The 26,546-nt window shown below is 39.6% G+C and overlaps 2 protein-coding genes across 11 annotated transcripts; one reads left to right on the forward strand and one right to left on the reverse strand.

Moving 5' to 3' along the window:
- Positions 1-76: 76 nt before the first annotated feature.
- Positions 77-10,880, forward strand: LOC308291672 (tyrosine-protein kinase STYK1). Of its 6 annotated transcripts, none has more exons than XM_080733754.1 (10): positions 77-421; positions 549-636; positions 803-940; positions 1,241-1,441; positions 1,600-1,781; positions 2,162-2,245; positions 2,498-2,715; positions 2,850-2,890; positions 5,122-5,218; positions 6,535-7,416. In XM_080733754.1, exons 2-10 carry the CDS (start codon positions 558-560, stop codon positions 6,710-6,712), a joined length of 1,218 nt encoding a protein of 405 aa, XP_080589880.1. In that variant the 5' UTR covers positions 77-421; positions 549-557; the 3' UTR covers positions 6,713-7,416. The 6 variants fall into 6 exon arrangements, with proteins under 6 accessions (XP_080589880.1, XP_080589882.1, XP_080589883.1 ...); XM_080733756.1 differs by having other exon boundaries at positions 808-940; XM_080733757.1 differs by having other exon boundaries at positions 77-417; positions 808-940.
- Positions 10,881-11,025: 145 nt separating this feature from the next.
- Positions 11,026-25,996, reverse strand: tmem269 (transmembrane protein 269). 5 transcript variants are annotated; one of them, XM_080733761.1, is made up of 8 exons: positions 25,852-25,996; positions 24,635-24,686; positions 21,177-21,241; positions 18,979-19,126; positions 17,738-17,835; positions 16,061-16,204; positions 13,481-13,681; positions 11,026-12,395 (listed from the first exon to the last, which is right to left on the reverse strand). In XM_080733761.1, exons 4-8 carry the CDS (start codon positions 19,017-19,019, stop codon positions 12,286-12,288), a joined length of 594 nt encoding a protein of 197 aa, XP_080589887.1. In that variant the 5' UTR covers positions 19,020-19,126; positions 21,177-21,241; positions 24,635-24,686; positions 25,852-25,996; the 3' UTR covers positions 11,026-12,285. The 5 variants fall into 5 exon arrangements, 4 of the variants coding, with proteins under 4 accessions (XP_080589887.1, XP_080589885.1, XP_080589886.1 ...); XR_013962350.1 differs by lacking the exon at positions 21,177-21,241 and adding an exon at positions 12,680-12,747 and having other exon boundaries at positions 12,280-12,395; XM_080733759.1 differs by lacking the exon at positions 21,177-21,241.
- Positions 25,997-26,546: the final 550 nt, after the last annotated feature.

Raw genomic sequence — 26,546 nt, forward strand, 5'->3', positions numbered from 1 at the left:
ACAAGTGGGAAATTCAAGGGGCTTGAAAATATAATGGTCACATGACCACAAATGTGTTCCATTGCCAAGATAAAAGGAGCGTCTCAGTTTACCCGGTGTCTCAGTTTACCCCGCTCTCCCCTACTCACCTGCGAAGATACGGATTTGTGGCAAAAAAATATCTAAGCACAGAGTGTGCTAGAGAGGCACTACAGTAAACACTACTGGTCTGTTAATGATTAACAATAACATTCAGTCAACTTGGCAAGTCACTGGTCATCGGGCTTGCACATAAATAGTATGCTAAACTTTCTGAATTTCACTTGAGAATAACCTTTTGATTTGAATTATAAAGTCTTTGCCTCTACAAACCACGAGCTGTATAATTTCAGAGCATCATTTGAGGTTGGAAAAGGGGCATAATTATGGAACATTAAGGCAGGTACAGTAGGGTCAGTTTAAAGATATAGCAGATAACCAATGTTATCATACTTTCTTAATACTTGTCTTTTGCTTGTGAATATATTTTGGTAAGCTATAATTCTGCCCACTGATCTTATCTATTTCAGTCTTAAGAAATGTTTTTAACACCATCTGTCCCCATGGATTTGCATGTGCCAAATAGCTGTAGCAACAAGACTACGGACCCCATATGTTGTGAGTACTAGCTAGTAGCTACCATAAACATTAATCTGGTTGCAGAATGCATACATACACACATACTGTATATAGCCTATTTTTATGCTGTTCTATTTTCTAACACTTTATTTTCTTTTTCTTTTTACTAAATAATGGGCCTATGGGTTCCGTATTTTTCATTCAGATCAGGAGGCTGCTGTGATTATCATCCCTTCTTTACTGACTCTCAGCACAGTGGCCGTGGTAGCTTTCATTTTGTGCAGTCTGCTCAGGAGGAAACTGACAGGAGAAAGGACATGGCCCCTGGCTGCTAGTAGCAATGGTACGAACATCAAGTGACAAAACTAGAAAATACAGTTCCTGAATTAACAGCTTGGGATCGCTAAGAATGTTGATAGTATCTGATAGTTGATAGTATAAGTATTGATAGTGTTAACATATTAGTAGTGTAAAAATATTAGTAGTGTTAAAGTTGTTAAAGTGTTTAAGTATTATTATTGTCAAAGTTGTTGAAGTATTAGTAGTGTTAAAGTATTTGTAGTGGTAGTGGACATCTGGTAATGTAAACTGTTCACTTGTCTTTGCCTTGTGATAAGCTTTAATATGCAACTGTTCTTGACAGGCCAGCAGGTGTCTGTCTCCCACACAGCAGCATCTAGGACCCCTCCAGGGATCAAAGAGGCTCTGCATCTGTGGGAGATCCAGGGAGAGTGTGTTCTAGAGGGGCTGGAGTTCTGGCAGACAGGCCACTATGGTCCCATCTGTAACGGCCTGCTTAAGAGAGAGGGATCCTCCACTGCTGTGGTGGTAAAGTCACTCCGAGGTATGGATTTTGACGTAGGCCATGTGGCCATGAGGTTAATTATCATGGCCTTTGTGAGTAAGGATTTTACTGAATCATCAGTCATTGAATTGCAGTCAAGGTGAGACTTACTTGGAGACTAATGACCTTTATCCCTTCTGTAATCTCCTTCTGTAAAGATGGCCCTAACCAGCCAGAGGCCAATGAGTTTCTGGAGTGGGTCCTCTTCCATGCTACTGTGTGTAAACATGAGAATGTAGTGCGGATGCTGTGCTGTCAGACTCAGCGGTTGCCCATGTTCCTGGTCTTAGAGGCCTACAGTCCTGGGAATCTACTGCATTTCCTCTGGACAATCAGAAATGTAATAGCACTGCCCAATATATCTGGGTTTCTATAAAGCTTATATGGAAAAATACAGTAATTGATCTTGTACTTGTATGATGCTCTGTATAAGCACCAAATGCTTAAATTGTAATCTGTGCCCTTTGAAATCCAAGTTTATATTATACATTAATATTAGGTACAGTATTTTCCAAGATGACAAGCACATTAGACAAATACAGTCTAATTTTAAGCTTTTCTTTACTCCACTCATTTGATGGATTAAATTCATCCCTTTGTTTTGTATACTTTCCCTTTGAATAGTGTGCAGAGTCTTTAAAATATATCATGATAACAATATACAGACAATTTCCGATGAATAAAGTAAGATAATTGACAAGGAGTCACACCTTCTCCCAGAGGGATCTGGAGATTGGAACTCAACTGCAACACTTCAGTGAGAGGTCTGTGTTTCTGGTGGCCAAACAGGTAGCAGCTGGGCTGGTGAGTACTGTAACTATGGGAGACTAATTCCATATACTCAAACATTTTGAACAAAAACAAGACAGGGTCTGTACAGATAACAATCCCAGTATTCATTTCACTCAGAGAGTGTACAAATGTAACCATTTTAATTTGACTTTGTACTGCTTATTTCAAAATGCAGAATGTGGATTATGTTTAGAGTGGATACATGTATGTCTATTGTCTACTATCCTCTAATGTTTTTGGGGGCCTAATCGGTTCCAACCTCAGGACTACCTGATGTCAGAGCACAGGCTGGTGCATGGCGACGTTGCTGCCAGGAGCATCCTGATTGGTCCTGGACTCACTGCCAGGGTGTATGGATTGGGTGTGGCATTTGCGGGGCGCCAGAATGATTTGGAATTAAGGAAGAGGGCGGCCGAGGTGCCTCTGAAATGGCAGGCTCCCGAGAGAATTATGAGACAGCCCACCACAAGCCGGAGTGACGTGTGAGTTCCACATGCATAACACTCACACAATATTTTATTAATAGCGTGAGTGATTCTCTATTTTGGGTTGTTAGATGATTGTTATTGGATGTACTGTACTTGCAATTATGTATGTTTATTATCTTTCTTCCTAGATGGTCATTTGGAATCTTATTGTATGAACTCATCACCTTAGGTAAATGCACCAGTTTCTACTGTCTGTTAGTCTGTAATCAATAATATTATGATGTATTATTCAATATTTTCCACAGTTAAATTCTGGGTGTATGAGTCCATTTTTACAATCTCAATGTTAAACTAGAGATACTGTTCCTACGAAACAATGTGGGCTCGCTTGTAAAAAAAATGTTTTAAAAACAATTGTCCCATCGACATTATTAGGAATATGTGGCAAAAATATACGGCAGAACTCATTTCCCCCCAAAGGTGACGTGTTAATTGTCATGTGAAGCTCAACCAATACCCCAGCTAACACCACTCTCAGATTTTCCACACCTCAATTACACCTCATTGGCTAAGGGCCCTGCCTTTATACTGTCTGCGACGGAACTCAAATACAATCATGCCACCAGAACTCACTCTATAAATAATGAGGATAACATAGTGTTAGTGTTATCCTAGAAATGCAGTTCCTACAAAACAGTGTGGGCTCGCTGCTCCCTCTTTGGCTAAAGGCCTTGCCTTTGTACTGTCTGACAGTTTTTTGAGAATAACCTTGGTCTATAAAGTTTTGGTATAACATACTGGTCTCGCCTTTCAGATGAGCCCACAACTATTGCAATTTGAAATTGCAAGTGTGGTTGCTATGACTATATTCTGCAGCAAGCTAACTGTCATGTGAAGCTCGATCAATCCACATTTTAGCATGAATGTAGTTAACTAAAAAACTAGACCAGGTCAACCTGGTTGTGCCAGACCCCCTGTCTGTCATCATCATTTATGACATCATGCCTTTTGTAGGCATGTCATCATCATGTCATCATCATATATACCCTTTATATAGAAAAGGGACAGACCGACATTTGCTTATGTAGGCCTACCCATTTCATGGGTCTGGCAAACACAGCCTTGCCAAGGCCTGAATGGTCAGCCGTCAGTGCCATCTGGTGGACAACTCTGTTGAAGTGTTATTTAGAGATGGTGGTTTTCATCAGGATATCTAACTGCTTAAAGCTCATGTGGTGTGGACACAGGGGTGCCTCTTCAGAGACCCTAACTCACTGAAACCCTTGCCACACTGTTTACACTGGAAGCTGCTATTTTCTCCAGTATGGACTCGCTGGTGTCTCTTCAAGTTACTGAACACACTGAAACTCTTGTCCCACTGTTTACAGATGAAGGGCTTTTCTCCACTGTGGATACGCTGACAGTGTGTGTTCAGGTGACCTAACTGACGGAAACTCTTACACTGTTTACAGACAAAGGGTTTTTCCCCATATGGACATGCTGGTGACATTCAGGTTACATAACTCACTGAAACCCTTGTAACACTGTTTACAGATGAAGGGTTTTTCTCCACTGCGGATCGACACATGCTGTGTCGATAGTCGTTACCTCAATGAAACTCTTATCACATATGAGGTTTTCTTTCCTGTGTAAGCCATCAAATATTTCTGAGTTGAAGTCCTTGCAAGATCTTGGTTGGTCTCCTTGTTTCTGGCTGGTTACACAGATGGTTATTTTCTGACAGGAAGATGAGGGGAGTTGTACATTGCTCAATAGGTGAATCAATAGGGAATCAATGGGAGAGGTGTTAGCTTGAGTATTGGTCGAGCTTCACATGACTGTAGAATAAAGCAAGTGTGCAACCACACTTGCAGTTTCCAATTGCATCTTTTCTAGTTTCATTAAGCCCCCACAAAGCTTTGTCAATGTGACCCTTGACGTACAAACAGATACCAATTGACCAATCACAGTCCGGACAGACACGGGACAAACGGACAAAGGTCGATGTAGGAGTGGTTAGCATTGTTCAAAAATGGACTAAAACAATTTTCATTTTCATTTTCTCATTCAAGTCAATATGGTTACTTTGTGGAGTAACTTTTAGCCAATGAGGGAAGCAGCAGCATAAAGGCGACACATAGAAGTTTATCGAGTACGCTTTAGCAAATGAGAAAGCAGCAAAAACTGCTTTTAGCCAATGAGAAAGCTGCATAAAGGCATGCTGCATGCTGCTTCCTAATTGGCTAAAACGTACTCCATAAACACTGACCAATAACAATACTAACAACCACACTAATTAACATAGAAAATCTTGCAGTGTATTATAGACACATTTAATCAGGTTTTGGATTTGTGAATGTTCTTTTTAAGCTCAGGAAATATTAATGTGTAATGTTGAAAGTATTAACTATTTTTGTCATTTAAATCATAATTTAGTGTATTTTTATTTTGTGATCTAAGGTGCTCCTCCATATCCTGAGCTGGAGCCTGTGTCTGTATTTCCACAACTACAGAAATACTATCGAATGAAGAGACCTGAGACCTGTGGAGCTCCCCTGTAAGTGAACTTTGTAAACAATGTGATGAATAATGCTCACACCGGTTCCTGACAGCCAGTGAGCGAGAAAACAGTGACAAAATTGTGTGTGAAACTGCCCTGATATGTAGTGTCAGTGTCACCTGCTATAAGCCCAAACTATAATCAAATAACCACAGACATAAACTAATGCAGTGGTTCCTAAACATTTTAGCTCAAGACCCCGGACCCAAACTAGTGAAAATAGCAAATCTACAAGCTCACAACGCGATCGGCTATTTTCACTACTAAACATTTGTTTTCTAATTTATGCAATTTCTTTTATTTATTAATGAAATTACTCCAATCATTGCATTTTTCGTGAAAAGCTTTTTGCGGATTATTATTATTTTTTGTTTTTGTTTTGAAATAATGATAATTACAATTTAAATGTTGGAAACAAAAATTTAAGGGACCCACAAATATTTGTCCACGGCCCACAAATAGCTCCAGACCCAGTGTTTGGGAAACAGTGGCATAAACTAATGAATAGGACTGCATCCAATGAATATTAAAGTTGCAAGCCAACCAAGTCTCCTGCGTGGAAGACCAAACTTCTACCACTCTGCCAAAACACAATCCCTGCTTGGCCAGGGGAGATGTTGTGTTTTTGCACTTCAGGCTGTACTACTTGCCAACCAGTTGACACCATCGGGTCTAATTTTCAGTGGTGGAGAGACCATCTCCAACCACTGCAGTTGTACTAGTCATATTAACACACACGTCTACAAATATCTAACATAGGCAATGGTTAATATAACGTTTTATTCAGGGAAGATAAGTATGTTTTATGAATGTTGGAAAAGGGTGATGGAACAGCTAAATCTGCCTCATTCAATAATCATGTAATTTCTTTTTATGTCAGGAGTGGAAGACGTACACCCTGGAAACTCACCTAAACTCTGTATAAACAAATACAAGGATATTTATCTTATAATCTTATAATATAATATACATTTAACATTTTACAGTAGAGAGACTTCCAGAGCATTGCAAATGTATCAGGTTTTGAATCCTAAACATACCGGTAGGCAATTGTTGTACTTATGTCATCACTGTGCAATAATTAAATGAAAAACTGATATTGTTCTTTAGATATGGACTAGTTTGTAAATATCAGAAGTTGTCCCTTATCTGTTGCCCTACCTTTAACAAACTTCTGGATTGCAGCCTTAGTTCATCCATGAGTAAATCTATTCTAAAAGTAGTCCTTTTCATGTTGATACACGATTAAAAAAAGAAAATGTTTTGTTTTTTCTATTGCCTTTTAACTGACATGCTATTTGCCTTGCACATAGATATGACTTGATGAAATACTGTTGGATGTGGAGCTTCAAGGACCGGCCTACATTCTCTGCCATCATAAAGCTATTGGAGTCCTACACATACCTAGCTGCTACTGCAGCCCTTCACAGCCCAGAGACCATCGATGTCTTTGAATACAACAAGACAGCAGGACTGTGTCTGTTAGGATAAATTATGATACATAATTATGTTATTGGTGTATGAGTCTCATATGACCATATAAAGGCATAATATGAACTGAACGTACAGTATATAAGAGACCACATTTTGGTCGCATACTGTAGGTTCAGGCAAACTGATTAAAGGTCATAATAACTTTGAATGCCCTGAATAGAATCATGTTTTGATATACTGTGATACTATGATATAAGTCACGAGTGGTGGAAAATTACCAAGCACTACGTGTCCCTTTCTCACTGTCTTCCTTGTTATGATATGGGAACGAATGAAAAAGTTCCACGATCTTATACTGTCATAACTGTACTCTTTATATACATATTAATCTTCCATTTTGGGAGAGAGAGAATCCTCTGTCCTGCCGTTAGGGTGGGAAGAGATTATCGAGCATACCACTAGGATGATATGCCCACTGCTTTGTCTACCTTGTCTGTCTCTCTTCAATACAGCAATCAAAGATACGTCCTTTGGCTCTTTGTCTTATTTTAACTATGGATTTATAGATCCATATTTATCTTTAATAATTTATCTAATAATAATGGTCCTAATCGAGCGAGGATACTGTTTGTCACATTGGCCGACTGAGGGACGGATAAAGTGTTCAGGCTGTTAGCCATTTAAGGTTCACTTTCTCTCCCCCGGTGAACAATGTTACAACACGTATCTGAAACCAGCCAGGAAAATCTCTATAATTGCTGTATTATCAGACAAAGGAATTTATTTGACAACAGTGTTATGAGTTTTGGATTAATGTGGAACCGCGTAGACATCCAGGAGCAGCACCGGACCGTGACGAAAGGCTGGATTTTCCACCGATGCACCACCGCCCGGCTGCGCCTCCTGGATTTCTGCGCATCGGCAAATTCCTAAGTTGATTAAGATAAGTACATATTTACTTAGTCCCCGTAACGTGTCGTGTCTGTTGAATTTTGAATTAACGATGTTAATGTTAGGATAATTGATATGATTTGTGAATGATGTTCTCCCTCCGTCTGGAGGAGTCCTAAGCTCCTAATAATGTTTTGGTTTGACACGCGTCGTAAATTAACCCTTATCTATAGATACAGATGGTCGTAACTCTTTGTTTCATCTTACAAAGTTTCAGGGAGGTGTACACAATCCCTATTCTATTTTAAACATTCTCTGGTTCGTGCTCTCGCTCTCTCATTGTGATGAGGAGGAAGAGACAATACTGATTTTCAAACTTTAACTTTTTTCGGTACAGTTGTTTTTGTCATTATTTGTTTGTCTGGACCCTATGAAGGGTCATTATTTGCCCACTGTTGACCCAGGCAGTTTTTCTGTAGACCCAGTACAGTTATCCCCACTGTAGACCCAGGCAGAATCTCTGTATAGTACAGTTGGATGTTATTTGTCCTCCGCAAGTCAGCGGAGTGTTTAGTTATCTGTTTATGTACCGATAATACTGTGTTTATTTAGGTCTCTCACTTTCATGGCTTGGCCCAGCCATTGGAAATTGAGAAACAAATATTTTATCTTTGACTATGTTACTGACCAGTTCTGTTTTCTGTAATATTAAGTACTTTTAAGACGTTTTAAAATGTCTCTGAGAAATTAAAGTTAAGATTTAAGACTAAGAATAACTAACTCAAATTAATGATGTCTAAATTAATATAATATGTTGTAACGTTAAGATTTAAAACCTGCTAGAGGATTCTGGCTGTGTATTATACTATAATTTCATTTATGTGATGAATGGATTCTGTGAGAATGAGTTTGCCGTAGGCTACTGTATGTGTGAGGGCGTGCACGAATTTTGGGGAAGTGCGTGTGAGTGGTGTTCTGAGAGAGTGTGCGGGCGTGCATGCCGCCCCCCCTCCCTCATCTTGTCAACCCCCCCCCCCCCCCAACTCTGTGTCTCTGACCCAGTATGTGAGTGTGTGTGCACTTCTGAGTGCAGCGTCTGTTTGACTGTCTGAGAAACCACCTGGAGCCTTCAAGGTCAGATGGTCTGTGTGTGAGAGAATTGTTTTGGGAACATGTCTTGTTTAGACTTTCCTTTCTCCTATTTTTCGTAAACGTTCTGATTGTTTACTGTCTATGGTATTTTGTTTAATTGTCCTGTTCTTTTACTGTTAAGAACTTCATTACCCAGAAATCTCTGTTTTGGAACGTCACGTCCCTGGTTACCATAACAACCAAATTAGACCCCATTGTTGAAAAGGACACAAGGTCGCTTCTCGCCCCTGAGGCGTATTACTTATCACAGACTCCCCTGTGCCCAAGCTGATACTGTACTGCTACTGTATGAGCGCATGAATTAAAGCCCTTTTCATTGATTTAAATAATTTAAATTATTTTATTTAACTTTTACAACTTGTTGTAAAAAAGGGGGGAGTTTAAGGTTTAATATATTTTAATTTTAATTTGATTTTTTAATTTATTTAATTTGTTTTTTCATCGATTTAAGATTTATTTGAAACTTAATTTGAAATGTTTCTGTTACATGGGCTGACGGTGACGGAGAGAGGACCGCAGTGTGGGGAAGGAGGAGAATCGGGTCAACTGAGAACCACCTGACTGAGATGGGGTGCAGACGAACCACGACCTGAGGCCCGGCCAGACCAGTGCACGAGCCAATCAACCGCAGCGGCACGATGTAAAAATCGTGCCTTGTCGGTGAGAATTCTGTTGCACTGTTGTTGATGCCATGTGTAGTACAAACACTATCATGATGAACTAAATTGTTGTTGAAACAGTAAACTGGCCAAGTCTTCGTCCCCCCTAGGAATCACCTGAGAAGACGACCGAGACCCAGAAGAACCGGCCCCACATCAACTGCATCCTGCGTCCTCCTCCTCACGTCTCTACATAGCCCCACCGATCATCATCATCATCACCCTCATCATCATCATCGTCATCATCGTCATCCGATCAATGGTCATCCGATCAACTCATATTTTCTTTTTTCATTTTTCATTCTTTATTCTTTATTTTTATCTGTTTATTCAATTTTAATTCTGTCTTCATTCATCTGTAAGAAACGATGAATGAAGGTGTCAAGTTTCTTTAAACTTTAAGGATTTATTACAGTCCTTTTTGAAAATTTGAATTTATAAATATTATTAAAGTCTTCATATTATTATTATTATTATTACCCTGATAAAATGTTTAATATGGAGGTCATATGAACCTCATACAAAAATTAAAAGGATAGATTGTTAGGATAAATTATGATACATAATTATGTTATTGGTGTATGAGTCTCATATGACCATATAAAGGCATAATATGAACTGAACGTACAGTATATAAGAGACCACATTTTGGTCGCATACTGTAGGTTCAGGCAAACTGATTAAAGGTCATAATAACTTTGAATGCCCTGAATAGAATCATGTTTTGATATACTGTGATACTATGATATAAGTCACGAGTGGTGGAAAATTACCAAGCACTACGTGTCCCTTTCTCACTGTCTTCCTTGTTATGATATGGGAACGAATGAAAAAGTTCCACGATCTTATACTGTCATAACTGTACTCTTTATATACATATTAATCTTCCATTTTGGGAGAGAGAGAATCCTCTGTCCTGCCGTTAGGGTGGGAAGAGATTATCGAGCATACCACTAGGATGATATGCCCACTGCTTTGTCTACCTTGTCTGTCTCTCTTCAATACAGCAATCAAAGATACGTCCTTTGGCTCTTTGTCTTATTTTAACTATGGATTTATAGATCCATATTTATCTTTAATAATTTATCTAATAGTGTCCATAATCGGTTGTTACCTGAAGCAATGCACCATCTGCCAAGGAGAAAACAATTAGAGGGTATATGTGTGTATATCAAGTGAGTTTGTCAGTATTTAATTGTCAGATATGAAGATTCCTTTATGAAAACAATGGCGTGTTACATTAATGGAGTTCCATGGAGTAGTATGGTACGTAGGCTATGAACATTTCAACATTATCAGATTATGAATATTGTAAATGGTGGTACAATGTATGAACTTTTACAAGACTGAAGCATTACTACACATCGGGATAGTCGTCCTTCCAACATGTGTTAAAAAAGAATCAATTCAATCAATTCATTACACTTTAAAGTCCTTTTTTCAACAAAGCGAACACCTTTATTGATGCACCTTTTTTATTGTCAAAATGAACAGAACTTAATATACAGATTTTCGTAAGACCATTTCTGTTATCTCTGGGCAAAGGAAAAATAACTGTTGTACCTACTATATAATGCTCTTGGCCTGTGTAATGTACATAACTCACCTTTATAGGCTGTAAAAACATAGCAGCCACACAGGAAAGCTACATGCACTATGATTGTACTTAGTTAATAGCCTGACACTCAGCCTGAATTGCATTTCGTTTCACTCCATGAATCGCCAAAACAACATTTTAAAGGGTGTGGCTAGCGATTCAGCGAGTCTGGAACCAGGCTACTTAATTAAGTGTTTAGTGTGGCAAATGGCGTCCCAGACATTCTTTTACCATAGTCCGTTTGATTTAGGATAACTTTGTATCGTCTGAAAAATGTTGGGAAACGTTTAGCTATTGTGTGTACCGTGTACAGTATTCAATTTTGGTTATGAAAGGTGACTTTAAAAGCATTTCAAAGACTGCAGTTTCCAACTGACTGAATCAAGTTGACATGTAAATATGGGGTGTCAGAAATGCATAGGCTCTTGAGAACAGACTACTATTGCCCCCAGCAGAACCTCTAACCAAGACATTATAAGAAAACAAACTATTCCCTGTGTAGCCACTCATATATACAATCATAGCAGGGAGAATCACAAACAGCCATTTTAAAAGACTGGTCTATAACAAAGTCATGTGTTAGGAAGTGAGACTGAAATAGCCTCTTAAAACAGAGGCAAACTTATTATGTAAAATGTTATGTACAAGAATAAAGATGCTGTGGAAACACGCCTCAAAATATAGTTATTAAGCTATGCATAATGGAAGACAAATGATATGATGTCACACATCAAACATTTCAAAACCAAATTACATAATATATAGTATAAATACAGTTTCTGACTTGGCATGAACACATTTCTCTTTATATATTATCCTACACATTCCGTATTGATTGTTGTCATGTTTTTGTCATCATTCGTTTCGTTTCAGTTATAATTACATTATACTGTTGCCCACAGTACTGAGGAAAAAGTATTACTGTAAAAACAAAACAAAATACATTGTTATTGTTTTGCTATAGATTGGGTTATTATCGTGCTAGGGACATAACACAGAAGATAACCTTCTGAGCATGCAGCTGAAGATTGTTTTGGAAAGAGCCAACCAAACCCCCTGGCTTGAATGAAAACATAAAAGTAAGCATGAAATATTTATCCTTACCAACATTAATAAAGTCCTTCTCATAGCTCATACTAATTATATTCAATCAACTTGTCTCTTGTAGTCATCACATCTAAATAAATGGAAAGCACAGCGAGTGGTTTCCTCAGATGGGTGGGCTTGGATCCTCCGTGGCAGTAGAGGGCAGCAGCAAACTGATATCCTTCGTTCACCCGGACGGGCAGTAGCAAGCCTAGTGGGAGCTTGGGATGAGACCATGACCCCCACTACACTTTGCAGCTCCAAAGGGATGTTGGGAACAAAATGTAGGACACAGACCACAGCAGGTAGTACACACATGCTGATGGGAAGGAGGAACAGAGCACCATGATGACTCCTGTAAAATAACAAAAAGAAAGAAAAAGTCAGGACTACAGACCTTTAATATCACAATTGTCACGTTGAGGGGTAGGCTATAGCACCCCCCTGTAGTGTCATTCTGCTTTGTTTCTTGTGTGAGCATCTGCACCTTTCTGCGCAAAGTTCAGAAGCCTATCTGCTTTCATCACTGGCATTCAAGTTTCCCCCAGCTACTAATAGAGCTCAACAGTGAGTTTCCGGAAGTGAAAATCCCATTTTGATTGTTAGCCATAATTTTGTAACCATCCAAGGTAGACTTACCACGAGTTATGAGATTGTGAAACGATGTTTATGCTCCTGTAGAAGCCACAAGTCCGTATGAGATCAACCTAGTTTTAAGAAAAACATGTTTTAATCGCGAGTAGTCATGTACTACACTACCCAAAATCTGAAGTGTACCAGCGATTTCTCTGCTTGGTGGAGCTCGCTTACAATCGAAATGTTTACAGCACCCACGAATGTCATTGTTGGCTTGTGAGTTATTGCTACTGTACCACTGAACTCTACGGGCGTAAGCGTTTATGTTACGTTTACCTATTCTGACATGTTTGTTTAGAGTTGAGGACAAGAGTACCGTATCAAAAGAGATGACAATCACTACAAAGTGTCAGTTACAACACTATTATGAACAATAAAAATGATAATATTGACTATGGTTAAATTCACAAAGAAACAAGCTAAACTCGTTCCTTTACTTTAGCCTTTAGCCGTACATTAGCCTTTTCTAGGTTTTCTAAATATTACGTTTTTGACCCGGATCAAAATGTTTTATGGTCACGATTCATATTGTAGTTGCTTCACTTGGTTCCAGGCTAAAAGCTCTTTAAGGAACTTCTGAAACATCTATGGAGTAAATGAATGAGAATTTCACTTCCAGAAATGGAGTTACTGTAGAGCTCTATATTACTGATACTAAAGGTTTACTTACTGCCTTGCATGATCTATAAGACCTGAATAATAGACAAAAGGCATAGGATATGCACATCCCCACAACTTTTTATACGGTGCTGGATCCAAGAACAAACCAGTGAATGAAACTTGGTAGTTATTTTTTTAGTTTACCTCCAGCATAGACAGCCTTCTTCCAGGCCTGGGACTCCAGCACCCTGTCATGAGGGTAGAAGTTCTGGCTGATCATAAAAAGGATCATGGCCACCGCCAGAACTCGCAGCAGAGCCATATTACCCCCTGAGAGCAGAGAGGCACTGGCCAAAATGGCTGAGGAGTAGATACAGGGTAGGCCACGATACATAAACGGGATCCCTGTGCAAACGCAAAAGAAAATGGACAAAATTACATCATTCCACACATGAAACATCATTTATATCATATTGTCCTTGTCTGGTGGAAACCTTGTATGTCCAAAACCGTTTGTTTTGTATTTATCATCTAAAAAATTAACTAAACTAGTGAAAGCAGCAGATCTACAATGCCTCGCATCGCAAGGCCTTGTGTGCATGTGCATATGTGCTTGCTGTTTTCACTAGTTTTGTGTGACGGTCTTGTATGATGAAGCAGGGCTTGCTTTACCAAAAAACGTACTGATGAGGTGAAATTATATTATTATGGTATGTTGGTTAGTAGTGAATATATTTGCTAGTTTGAGTCCTGAGAACCATTTGTAGATGAAGTCAGAAAGTAGGGAGTAGGAGCATGGAAGGTCACAGCTGGCAGCCAGTCAGTGCCTCCTTGTTTTATGACTCTGAGAAAGAGATAAGTTGTGGGCTTTAATGAGCTAGGGAAAGAGAAGGAATGGATGTTTTTGTTTTAGCGGAGGAAATAAGGAACTGTGAGACGGAGGGCGAGTCAGTCTGTCTTGTCTGTCTCTTGGTGTAGGATGTATGTACATGTGTGTGACTGTTACAGCGCTGTAAATAAATGTTTTCTATTATCTTTTAACATCGTTTCTGAGTCAAGGTTTTGCTGATCTTTTGAGAGTTTCAATTCTGCTATGGAGTACATAAATTAAGTAGGATTTCTACGTCAGTTCTTGACGTCACGAACAGGATCAACCGACCCCTTCGAGAGACCCGAACAGACGGACTGGTCAGGCGCCGACCGTTGAGGATTATTAGTGATCCTCGATCTCGTAAACCTGCCGGAGTAAAGGAGTCTTTCCCGTGCAGAGCGTGGGGTTCGTCTGTGACGGAACTATCTCTCGATTGGGACGCGTTGATCACCGAACTAAGTCAACGAACAAGCGGTGAAACTCTCAACGATTCAGTATGGTCATAAGTCTCCGCAGAGTGGCACAGTGTGTTAGGCCACCGCCGAATTGGGCGTAAAACAGTTGATGACAGTATTCTATAGAGTGAGACACTATAGAAACAGAACACCGAAACAGTACGGTGGGTGGATAGAACTGCTCCACTAAAAAGTCGCAGTCCCAGGTGCCTGATCAGCATTCTGGAGGTTAAAGTGTACACGATGAATAGATGACTCAGATCGATGTTAGATGTTATAGAATATTCTGTGTTGTGTGAATTAGATCATAATGAAAATGGTGAAACGTTAAAAGTGGTTTGAATCTAAAATATTGGTATTTGGTGTGAACTACACGCAGGTGAAATACTAGAATTATATAAAGTAAAAAATATATAAATAAATAAAAAAATAGAAGGGGAAACATTTTATGATAGAGGTATTTTGTCTCCTAAAAACTGAACCAAGTAAAGAAACAAGTAAATCATGAACAAAATATGAAACAAATAATAGAAAATAAGGTTGTGTTGACAAAGAAAAAAAAAAAAAAAAAGAAAAAAAAGAAGAAGAGAAACTGAATAAAAACATTTTTTAAACAAGATTATGAGGACAACTGAATCTATGTCTGTAGAAACGCACACTAACCCGCACTTTGTACCCCGAGGTATCTTTGGACTAGGACTGCTACCCTGGCAGGACCAGGAGAAGCGACTTTAAGCAGGCGAATGACTCCCCCTGAATACGGCCATGAATCAACCCCTGAACCCAGGGAGTGCAGCAGAGCTTGACAAACAGAGCTGCATCTGCCCCAGTACTGAAGACTTGTTGCATGGAGAAATTACCAGTATACAGACACTGCTGGCACTGCCGGACTCACCAGAGTCACCACGCTATGGTACATTGCCCCTCAGCCCAGGCTGAAATTATATTATTATGGTATGTTGGTTAGTAGTGAATATATTTGCTAGTTTGAGTCCTGAGAACCATTTGTAGATGAAGTCAGAAAGTAGGGAGTAGGAGCATGGAAGGTCACAGCTGGCAGCCAGTCAGTGCCTCCTTGTTTTATGACTCTGAGAAAGAGATAAGTTGTGGGCTTTAATGAGCTAGGGAAAGAGAAGGAATGGATGTTTTTGTTTTAGCGGAGGAAATAAGGAACTGTGAGACGGAGGGCGAGTCAGTCTGTCTTGTCTGTCTCTTGGTGTAGGATGTATGTACATGTGTGTGACTGTTACAGCGCTGTAAATAAATGTTTTCTATTATCTTTTAACATCGTTTCTGAGTCAAGGTTTTGCTGATCTTTTGAGAGTTTCAATTCTGCTATGGAGTACATAAATTAAGTAGGATTTCTACGTCAGTACACATTTGAAACTTGGATATACAAGGTTTCTGCCCGACAGTGATGATATGGAGTTGCGCTGAATTCCAGAAACATTCACTTACCGCTTGAGAAAAAGCAGAGGCGTACGAATACAGACATGACATAACACATGCACAGGATGTTGTCCAGTAGGTCAGGTGTCCTCAGCAGCAATGACGTTGCAATCCCAAATGTGGTGAAATCAGCAAAATCATCTAGTTTGGCACCTGGGCATAACAGACGATCCATTTAGAAACAGGATGGGTGATGTATGGTACTTACTGTATGTATGAAACTCTAGAGTAGTAGTAGTAGTACATAATTCAAGTTAGAACTTGCCCACCTTCTATTCACTGCCACTATATTTTCCTAAAACAATTGCAGGGATGGCCAATGGGCATTGTGTATTATTTGATGCTATATTTAAGTTGTGCAGTGCCACAAATGAAAGTCACAATGATCAGACTAGATACATTTATCAAAGGCCATAATGGCAAAGTGATAGCATATGTGTAACATGGGCCTTCTGTCCACATGCACACGCACATCTGCATGTGTGTCTCATATGCATGCACGTGTGCACAATGTAGACCCCATATGCATCTACGTGCAGTGGAAATTCCACTGTCAGCCCAACAGGTCAATATTCTGTAAACAACATTCCCAAAAATCCTGCTCTCTTTATCCCACAGGGGCACATCACATGTTTTCAGCGGATGAGGTGATCCTGACCCACAAGCTCAATTGAACGACATGGAATTCCACAGCACAGGGTGAACAATTTGAGCAATTTCAGATATGCAGAGAGCTCAAAGCAAAGGGATAAAATAGACAATTGGAGCGTGAGCTTGTGGAATTAGGGTGCTTAATAGGAAAGTGATTGTTCAATTGACAAAAAAAGGGGTAGGGGGGGCATAACAACACGCACCCGCAAAGTCATGCAGAAAACACAGTCGGGACACAAAGCCCCCTGAAATGTGCAGGGCAACGAAGCATTGTCATGCACCTGGGAGCTATTTTGGGCTTCCGAGAAAACGTTGACAACCCGCACACGGGTGTCGGCCATGTTGAGAAGCTATTGATGCATTTTGATTTACTGTATATGATGCCATGATCTTTTGAAACGGTGCCAGTGGGGCTGTGTTTTGAATGCATCTTGTTTGCTTAGTGGGCATTTTCATTGATGGAGGGAGTGAAAAGAGGATGTCAGGCCACGTTATGAGACCTTCATTAACTCCGAAAAATGCACAACCCGTGGATGTTCAAAAAATAAAGTTTATTGAAAAGGCAAAACAGGGGCGCCCGCTGGCCTACTGGTCCGGGCGCATACAGTACCACTTAGGCATCGCCACATAGGCATGGATGCCTGGCGGCGTCGCCGGTTTGATTCCCGATCTGGACGACCTTTGCCGCATGTCACTCCCCGTCTCTCTCCCCATTTCCTGTTAGTCTACTGTCCTATCAATAAAAGGCATAAAAGCCCCCCAAAAAAAATCTTTGAAAAGGCGAAACAAAACAGAGCTCTGAAATGTTTAAACCTGAGTATTTGTTAAACCACTTTTCTTTTTTGGAAGAAAAATGATTGTGTCCATTATTGTTCCATAGTTTTATTTTATTTTGTTTTCAATTGTACATTCTTGTCTATGACCTTGTTTGACCAAAATTATAAAGTCCAGACAAGGGCTGTGCAGTGAGTCCTGCCAATATCTCAGTACACATTTATCACTGGTGAGTGCCCCTGAGCACAACACTGAACTCACCCAGTGCAGAGCATGCATCTAGTCGCCTGGCAACGGCTCCATCTGCCAAATCCAGAAGGTAACCAATCAGGACCAGCCAGCAAGCTGCATATTGATGCCTGATGACAAAACAGGGGAAACAAATACATTTAATTTGGCAACAAAACAGCAGAAAGCACACAGCTTTATGGAAAAGGGTTGAAAACACTGATGGCTATACTTTGACATTGTTCCATAAATAATTCTCTTTGACAGATACAGTAACTCATTGGGTAAAACCGGCACTAAAAGCCAAGGGCTTCATTCCAATAAGGTTCAAACACGCTAAAGATGTATGCAGTCATAGTGAAGTCCTTTGAATAAATGGCCACATTATGCTGTTCCCGATCTTACTTTGGCTGCACTGTGCCTTTTTCTCCCCTTGCCTACCTCAGATCAGCTGTTTTGGACAGCATGTGATCATCAACCTTCAATGCGTCACAGAGGTTTTGAAAAAGGTTGAGCGATGCCGCTGACAAAGAGCCTGAGAGAGTGTACTCTGAGAGTGTACAAATGGATACAGGTAATTACAGGTCCATTTGAAAATGTCAGTGTGTAGGGCAGGGGTTTTCAACGTTTTCGGGCCAAGGACCCCTTAGCTGAGAGAGAGATGAAGCAGGGACCCCTACATCCTTCTCAAAGATTCCATAGTTTCATTGTTTGACAGCACGATCATCAGTGTATTTTGGATTCATGTCTATTTGTGTTTTCAGATATTTAACCACTTGAACCGTCAATACTTAATATAATTTACCTTTCACTCTGTAGGCCTACTTGGTCTGCTCTTTTCTCCCTCTACACCAAAGCTCTTTGCCGAAAATAGCCGATCTACAAGCTCACAACGCCTCAGATCTGCTATTTTTGGCTAAAGTTCTCAGAATATTGACAATAGGGTTCAAGTGGTTAATATAAAAAAGTAGAAAAAAAAACCCCTTTCTATCACTCAAAGATTTGGAGGACCCCCTGTAGTAACTCTGCGGACCTCCTAGGGGTCCCGGACCCCCTGTTGCAGACCCTTGGTGTAGGGTTATTGGTTAACCGTTAGATCTATACTCTCAGAGTTAACACTGAGGATTTTTAAAATCTATTTCAATCCGCTTCAAACACAAAAAGGCAGACAAGGCCCAATTATGGGTGTGTCAGTGTCAAAGCTGCATGAGCGTCTCTCTTGTTTCAGAAGCTGGTAAAGAAACAAAAATAAATCATTTTACAAACCCACTCACCCGCTAAGACTGCTCAGAATGGAAGCCATTCCCATCACCATGTTAGCCACTGACAGTGCATTGGCAGCGTTCTTCCTCGCAAACTCCTTGATGTGTAGGCCCGTGGCCTGCTCACGCAGAAAGAGCTTGTTGGTATGCTGGAAGAAACCTGAGACCACACCACACGACGACAGCAACACTTAGTTATACTGAAGTTCAGTGGTTCTTAAACTTTCACATTTCAAGGTCTCCGCTTAACTCTGGCAGTGTACAAATGGAACCAAATGGAGCTGTTGGGGGCCATTTGTACACCGTCTGAGTTATATACTTGTAAGGGGCAATTTAGACCCCCCTAAAGGAACCCACAGAGTCCCTGGAATCCACTTTGAGAACCACTGCTGTAGTTAACAAACCACAAAAACAACCTCCCCAAGTTTTAAATGATAGATTACAGCTTACAGAAAGGCTGTTGTTATGGTCAGACTATAAAAAATTAAATTACTTTATTTAAAATCAGCCATGTGTGATGAATAATTTAAGTCTAATGGGAGTAAATAATTGCACAATATCATAGCATACCTTGAGCATTTTCTGTTCTTTTTAAAGCATAGTTTTATTATAAAATTGATCCTTCCAGCTTATAGAAAGCATCACTTACCACCAAGACGTATGTTAAATGGATGGAGACTCTTATGATACACTAGTCCTTTTCTTTTCTTTTTTTTTTCTTCTTTTTTTTTGACACAAACATTTTTGGAATTTGTTACATTCATTCAGGCAGTGGTGTATATCCTAAAAGGTGAAACATTGGGAAGTTACCTATTCATTAATTAATTAGCTACAGTACATTATATTTACAGAGGACACCTACAGTAAAGCCCTTTGCACACAGGACAGTTGCGTTTTTTTTCGTTTGCTGCATGAATAAAACGCATTGGATTTGGTGCGCAATGCTGTGCGGAATCGGCGCTGCGGATCCCAAAAGGAGTCATAAAAGGAGTGATGAGTTTTTTACCGCATGCGACAAGACGCACAAATCGAACTGGGTTCGATCGAGAAAAAGACGCACGGCCGCAGCCACTCGTCGCACGGCTAATTCGGTCCGGTGTGCATGAGGTCGTAGAGAATCATTGTTTTCTAAAAATAAAATGAAATTGTCCGTTTTATCCGTGCGGATAAACGCGCCTCTGTGCAAAGGGCTTAATACTGGCACAAACGAATTGAAAGACATACATGTAGTGAAACATTATTGTCAAGAAATCCAGTATTTGAACAGGTTGCATATGAAGTGTTGACACTCAACCGTAGACTGTCAGGGGTCAACTGCATGCAGATTGGTGTGGGGAAAATACTATAGACATTTAGGACACTACACTAGGCTATGTGAACGGAGGGGCTACAGTATTGTGTTTAATATACAATTAAAACACTTCTAATCCACTACCCTGCAGCTCCCATAAAACATAGTGCCCTGAATTAAGCACGAGGCAGCAGAACTCACACTCAAGTTCAAATCTATTAGGAACACCTGATCTGCAGCCCTTAATGGTACTCCATGGAGCATGTGCCTGGTTAGCTCAGTCGGTAGAGCTCTCACCTTTGTACCGCAAGGTCATGGGTTCGATTCTGGGCACCGCCAACTCAGCGTATGAGTAGCACGGCTTGGCAAGTCGTGCGGCAAGTACTGGGAGCTGATGGTAGGTTTGGCGCTCCACCTCAGCAGTCCATCTCCCAGGGGTCTAGCGCATTGTAACGGGGACAGACTCCCGCGTGTTACCGGCTGATACCGACAATAAGCCACTCCCGACCTACTTGCACTCAACTGATAATGTATTGGTACTGTAAGTCAGAGAAAATAAGTTGATACTGTATTATTGACTCAGTGTAAGACAGTAACCATAGAAATGGCTACAGAGGTTGTCGTCAGCAAGATAGAATGACTGCTGACATTGCCTCACTCCTGCCAGAACTGCTTGTGCCTCCGAAAAAGCTGTGATGTTTTTTAATGAAGACAGACAAAGCGATCTTTGTTTCTCTCTGCCTCCTCTCTTGTGAGTTTAGAATTCCCACAGAAGTTTCTTTTTTTTTCTAAAGTAATAGTACTATCCCAGTGTATGCAAAGATTAAGACCTGTAAAAAGTAATTAAAATGTTGCAGTGGCAACCCTTCAAGAAATTCAGCTAATCTAACTGTGAAAAGAGTTAAAGTGATGTTCCTACTATTATGTTTTTCAACCTGAACTTCCTGTGATTCTGAAGGCAGGCGAGTTCAAGAGACTCTTCATCTGAAAGAAAACAGTGTATGAGACACAGCACAAAGCCAACAATAACTTTACTTTACTTGACAGCATGCTTTTATTTCTAATGTTTTATTTTGAAAGATATTACACAACGTGCACCCTTTGCATCAATTGCTATTTTAGCTATGAATCATAAATCAACCAACAAATTAATCGATACAGACACGTTCTGCCTCTAAAATGTGTACCATACCAAAATCTATACCATTGTCAATGGTAGATAAAGTGTATTCTTTTCCTTCAGGGAATTCGGACACTCATGCATAAATCCGTGGGGATTCCAGATCATTATTGTCAGCAAAGTGCTGCTAGCCAAACTTTAACCGTCTCAGTCATTACCCATTTAGGCCTGAACACATTATGACGCAATATTTTATGCTTTAAATATAAAAAAATAGCAGATATACAAGCTCACAGCGCGGCACCGAGTGCCGCGCTGCGAGCTTGTAGATCTGCTATTTTTGAAAAATCGTGAAAACTAGAATTTTGACCCGATTCTATAAGTGTCTTTTGAATCCTTCTGAGATTTTTTGAAAAACCTATGTTTTTTATGTCAGCAATCTGGCCAGCCATCGTCAAAGAAAAGGTCCTTCTCACTTAACTGGAGCTCAGTTAGTCTGTTCTTGAGAGACTACTATGTCAGTGGTTCTCAAACCTTTTCATGTGAAGGACCCCCAAAATGATATTTATTTGGCCACGGACCCCCATCTCAAAATATTTAGCTCCAGGGACCCCCCCAGAAGCAAAATTTGAGTTACAAACGTTTGCTTTGAAAATACATATATTCAAAGATTTGCACACATTTTCACGACTTTTTCAAAAATAGCAGATCTACAAGCTCGCGCTGTGAGCTTGTATATCTGCTATTTTTCACTGGTTAAAGCATTCAATAATTGTAGGCCTAAATGGGTTAATACATGATAAAAAGAAAGCCAGACACACTGAAATTTTCAAGCAGGTCTATTTCTGGCTTTGCTGCCTAATGAGTGCAAAGCATGATGGGAAAGCCCAAGTTATGTAAATATGCTGTTGTTAACTGACAGAGACAAACACAATAACAAACATAAATCTCCCAACATGGAGAATTTATCTGTACCCGTCCGTGGCTATTGTTTGCTATTGTTTATTATTAGGGGGCCAAGCACGTACTGCTACAGCTGGTCCCCAATTGAAACTGTAACTTTTATTATTAGCATGTATGGTTCAACTTCAGTCCCTTCTGGTTTCTCTACCTATTATTCTTCTTCTGCAGTTTTAGCCTAACCATGTAGTAATTTATGAAAATTACGAAACTCAGCAATATGGTAGAGGGCTATGTCAACTTTTAAAGACAAGAAACCCACAACCATTGGCCAAAGGGTGGTGCTATAGCTTTCAATTGCAAATGCTATACTTTGAACAGGTATACAGTAAGTCACACCCTGATGAGCTATTGCCATGATACTTTAATACACTTATGGGTCTGCACATGACGAACAACTTTCACAGTCTGACTTTTGACCTCTGACCTTTATATCTCCCACCATTTTGATTTATATGGAAAAACAGTTGGCCAAAGGGGCGTGCTATAGCAATCATTTGAAAATGCTCACTTTGAACAGGCATATGGCATGCCTGTTTGGCCTAAAAACAAACAAGGCTTATCTGTAACAAAAAAATAGCTAATACAAAAAAGTAATAACTAGTTACATACTAGATACACTTGACATGATACAGACAGAAATGTCCTGTAGACTTTTTCTAATTTATCTTGTCAGATTGGCTGCATGTGAAGTTTTCTTGGTGATGGGAAACCAAGGAGATGTTTTATTGGTAAATGGGGCTTTTAATGCACAATGCAGCTTCAAAGTTTAACACGGGCTTCATGAAACTACCTACTGCTCTGTAACCACATGGACTTACATAGCATCCCTATTCTAGGAAAATCTGCAGCAAAAATAGCAGATCTACAGGCTTGCAAGCACATTGTAGGCTATCTAAAAAGATGTTTTGGAGTTGAGAGAACAAAGAAGCAGACCTAGTGGGTTTAAGTGGTTAATGAACTTCAATGATTACCTGTGATGAGCCATTTTGTAAAGCCTATAAAGTAAATAAATCACTGTATAGATTATTATAGATTAAACATGCATTCCATTGTAATAAATACGGGCACAACCCGATCATACACAATGCAATAAGAATCTGTGAAACAAATGGGGAAGCTACTACCCATTGCATCCAATCCATCATTCGCTCCTTCAAACATGGATGGCTGCCTGAAAATGTAACCCCTGATATATTGGAGGGGTGTTTAGGGCTGTGCGCAGGTTAATCGATTTGTGTGTTATTTTTGCGTGTTTTTTTTTCTTTTCTTTGAAATGCTTCATTGTCCTTGCATCATGTCCTTTTATGCTTAAAGGAGCTATAGTCAACTTTTTCATTTTGGCCGTTGTCAGGCTGACTTTGTTTACATCCCTCTTCTTTTCTTGCAGGCATTGACACTAAGGCTTGCCCACCTGCCCCCGGCAGGTAAATAAAACTTTGGGGCAGGTGAAGTTTGCTTTCAGGTTGCCCGACCGGGTAAGTGCTCATTTGAGAGGGGACACGACCGTCTACAAACACAACACGAGATATCTGTCTAAACACCTGAACGTGGCTATAAAAAAATATATAAAATGACGAAGTGTGAAACCATAGCAATCATAACTACCTTGGTATTTGGATTTGGAGGTATTGAGGTATGATTACAAATTTGTATTGAGTTAGATTGAGTCGTAATTAAAATCTTACCTATCATTTTATAATGGACGATTTACTTTTTGGGCAAGTGTACATGACCTTTGGGCAAGTAGAACATGACCTGTACTTGCCCGACGGGCAAGTGCCTCTTAGACCTTAGTGTCAACCCCTGTCTTGGAATCCATAAAAAAGAATAGAAGAGGGATGTAAACAAAGTCAGCCTGACAACGGCCAAAATGAGTATTTTATCATTATTTTACGTTTTTTTGTGGTCGTTTTTTTAGAAGAAACACATATGAAGCTTAATTTTTTTTAAATATTTTCGAAACATTATTTTTTAGCATCCGTTTTTCAAGAAAAAGTTGACAATAGCTCCTTTAAAGTCAAAACCAATAACAAATATTTGAAACCATTGTAATAAGTAATAATATTCAAATATTCATATATTTAAAATTATTATTATAAATATATTATTATCATGATGATTTATTATATTATAATAACATTGTAATAAGTACAAACACATCTAGGCCTACACATTCTCTCATGCCCCATGACTGGTTATTTTCCATAAAAACGTTGACAGCCTTGTCTTTTGACCATGTACAGGAGTACAGTAATTCACATTATAAAAAGAGAGCTTGAGAAGCAAACACCTACCAGAGGAGGGAGTCAGTAGAATCATGATTGTCTCTTGGTCAGCTCAAAGCCACTGAAATAGTACAAAAGAAAAAGGAACACATAGTCTTTTTTTTAATATATAGTTATAACCCAAGCCCTGTTGTCAAAATGTTTTATGGTCTTTTGCGACTAATTCTGATGATATGACAGTTTCTGACAAGTTTCACATAATGACATGCAAAATACTTTATGCCTAATGCCTCAACAAATTCTCACATCATGCATCCTTTTCCACAAAGGGGTAAACAAGGAGATAACAAACACAGCTGATAGGTCATATCCACTTTGGGTATGTTAAACGTAGGTGTTTCTGTGTTAACTGAGATGTCCATGCTGGTATATGCAAACAGTAATATGTAGATGAAACAGATTGGCATTCACAAAACAGGTAGCCTAATGCCAGACAACTGCAAAGAAACGTCTACAACAGGGGTCTTCAACGTTTTCAGGCCGGGGACCCCCAAACTGATGGGGAGATGGAGCAGGGACCCCCTACCACCTCGTAGAGTGGGGGGGTCGGGCCTACGACATATTTTTTATTTTAAACATGTACAAGTTACAGCGAGCAGGCTTATTAACTGAGAACCAATGTCAATAATATCAACAATCTGTCAATTGCATAGTAATCATGTATTCAAGCTATTCAAAATGGATAGAATCATGATTAATTTTAATTTTTTAACATAAATGTGAAAAAAGAAAAAAAAAAGAAGAAAAAACATTTTTTTAAATCTTTTTTTTTTCTTTTTTTTTTTAAGCAATAATTTCACGGACCCCCTGCAGTACCTCCGCGGACCCCCTAGGGGTCGCGGACCCCCTTTTGAAGACAGCAATCAAAGTAGCTAACGGATTACTCACCTCACCTGACCTTTTAGGCTAGCTAGCTAGACATGGAATTGCTATGGTACAGCTTGGGTCTAAATTTATAACGTTTTGATGCCAAGGATGAAAAGGTACACTTGCAATCTTGCTTAGCCTATGGAAAAATAAGTAAAAAAATAAAATAAAAGCACAGCTACAGTATGTGATGTGGATGCTGATGTTTCAAATGGAATAATACTGACATTTCTGTCCAGACACAAAGAAAGACCCGAGCTGCGTCACAGCTCTGAGATACGCAGTGGGGTAGCGTCATGCTGTTGAAGGCGACACCTCAAAATATGAATGATAAATAATTAACATATCTCAAGTCTTACCTGAAAGGACGTCCAACTCCAAGATTAGAAAGATTTGTGCAAATGTAGGTGTACGTGTAGGTGTCGCGTCTATCTTTTGTGTATGCTATCAAACTGCCAACTGCATGTTTACGAATAACATCAGTAAGCTTCATCTCTGTCACTTTTCAGCGCGTCCCTTTTTAAAGCCCTAGGAGAAATCGCTGGAATATTCCAGCGGAAATGACGCCACCGTGCGTTCTAGACGACTCTGTTTTTTTCCACAATAAAAAAAAAGGTAAAAGGGAAAAAGTAGGGGAAAAAAACAATTTATTTATTTATTTCCTTTTTCTTGTTCTGATAGGCTACAGCCTCGTTATGCCTACTTACTTTGTACATAGCCTACTGTAGGCCGGCCTTAGTATTCCTTTCGGAACATGAAAATAAAATAAGAAAACAAACTTGTTTTAGGTAATGTACTATAGGAATAGGCCTATTAGTCCAGTAATTTTGGGCCAAAATTAGGCTAAACCTAAAACAAATTGCAATAGTAGCAAACTCAACTGATTCTGTATCCTCATTATGTCCTTAGTGAGGGAAAAAAAAGTCCCAAGGAATCCCACCGGGGCAAAGTTTTGAAAACGACCTACCTACATTCACTTACTATTATGGAAAAATGACTCCCTGCTTTAATTGGGATGTGAGTCTTTTGGGGTCCGTTTTTAGCCCAAGGAATG

The sequence above is a fragment of the Nannobrachium achirus genome (genome assembly GCF_963921795.1).
Source record: "Nannobrachium achirus genome assembly, chromosome: 9".
NCBI lineage: Eukaryota > Metazoa > Chordata > Actinopteri > Myctophiformes > Myctophidae > Nannobrachium > Nannobrachium achirus.

What these genes read in the sequence shown, in the direction of transcription:
- LOC308291672 (XM_080733754.1), top strand. Translation starts at nt 558, where the DNA reads ATGTTTTTAACACCATCTGTCCCCATGGATTTGCATGTGCCAAATAGC. An exon ending in GACTACGGACCCCATATGTT is followed by an intron (nt 637 to 802) that starts GTGAGTACTAGC and finishes TTTTTCATTCAG; the next exon opens with ATCAGGAGGCTGCTGTGATT. An exon ending in GAGACCTGTGGAGCTCCCCT is followed by an intron (nt 5,219 to 6,534) that starts GTAAGTGAACTT and finishes CCTTGCACATAG; the next exon opens with ATATGACTTGATGAAATACT.
- tmem269 (XM_080733762.1), bottom strand. Translation starts at nt 21,307, where the DNA reads ATGCTGTCAAGTAAAGTAAAGTTATTGTTGGCTTTGTGCTGTGTCTCA. An exon ending in ATTCTGAGCAGTCTTAGCGG is followed by an intron (nt 17,836 to 18,978) that starts GTGAGTGGGTTT and finishes TTTTGTCATCAG; the next exon opens with GCATCAATATGCAGCTTGCT. An exon ending in AGATGCATGCTCTGCACTGG is followed by an intron (nt 16,205 to 17,737) that starts GTGAGTTCAGTG and finishes TGTTATGCCCAG; the next exon opens with GTGCCAAACTAGATGATTTT.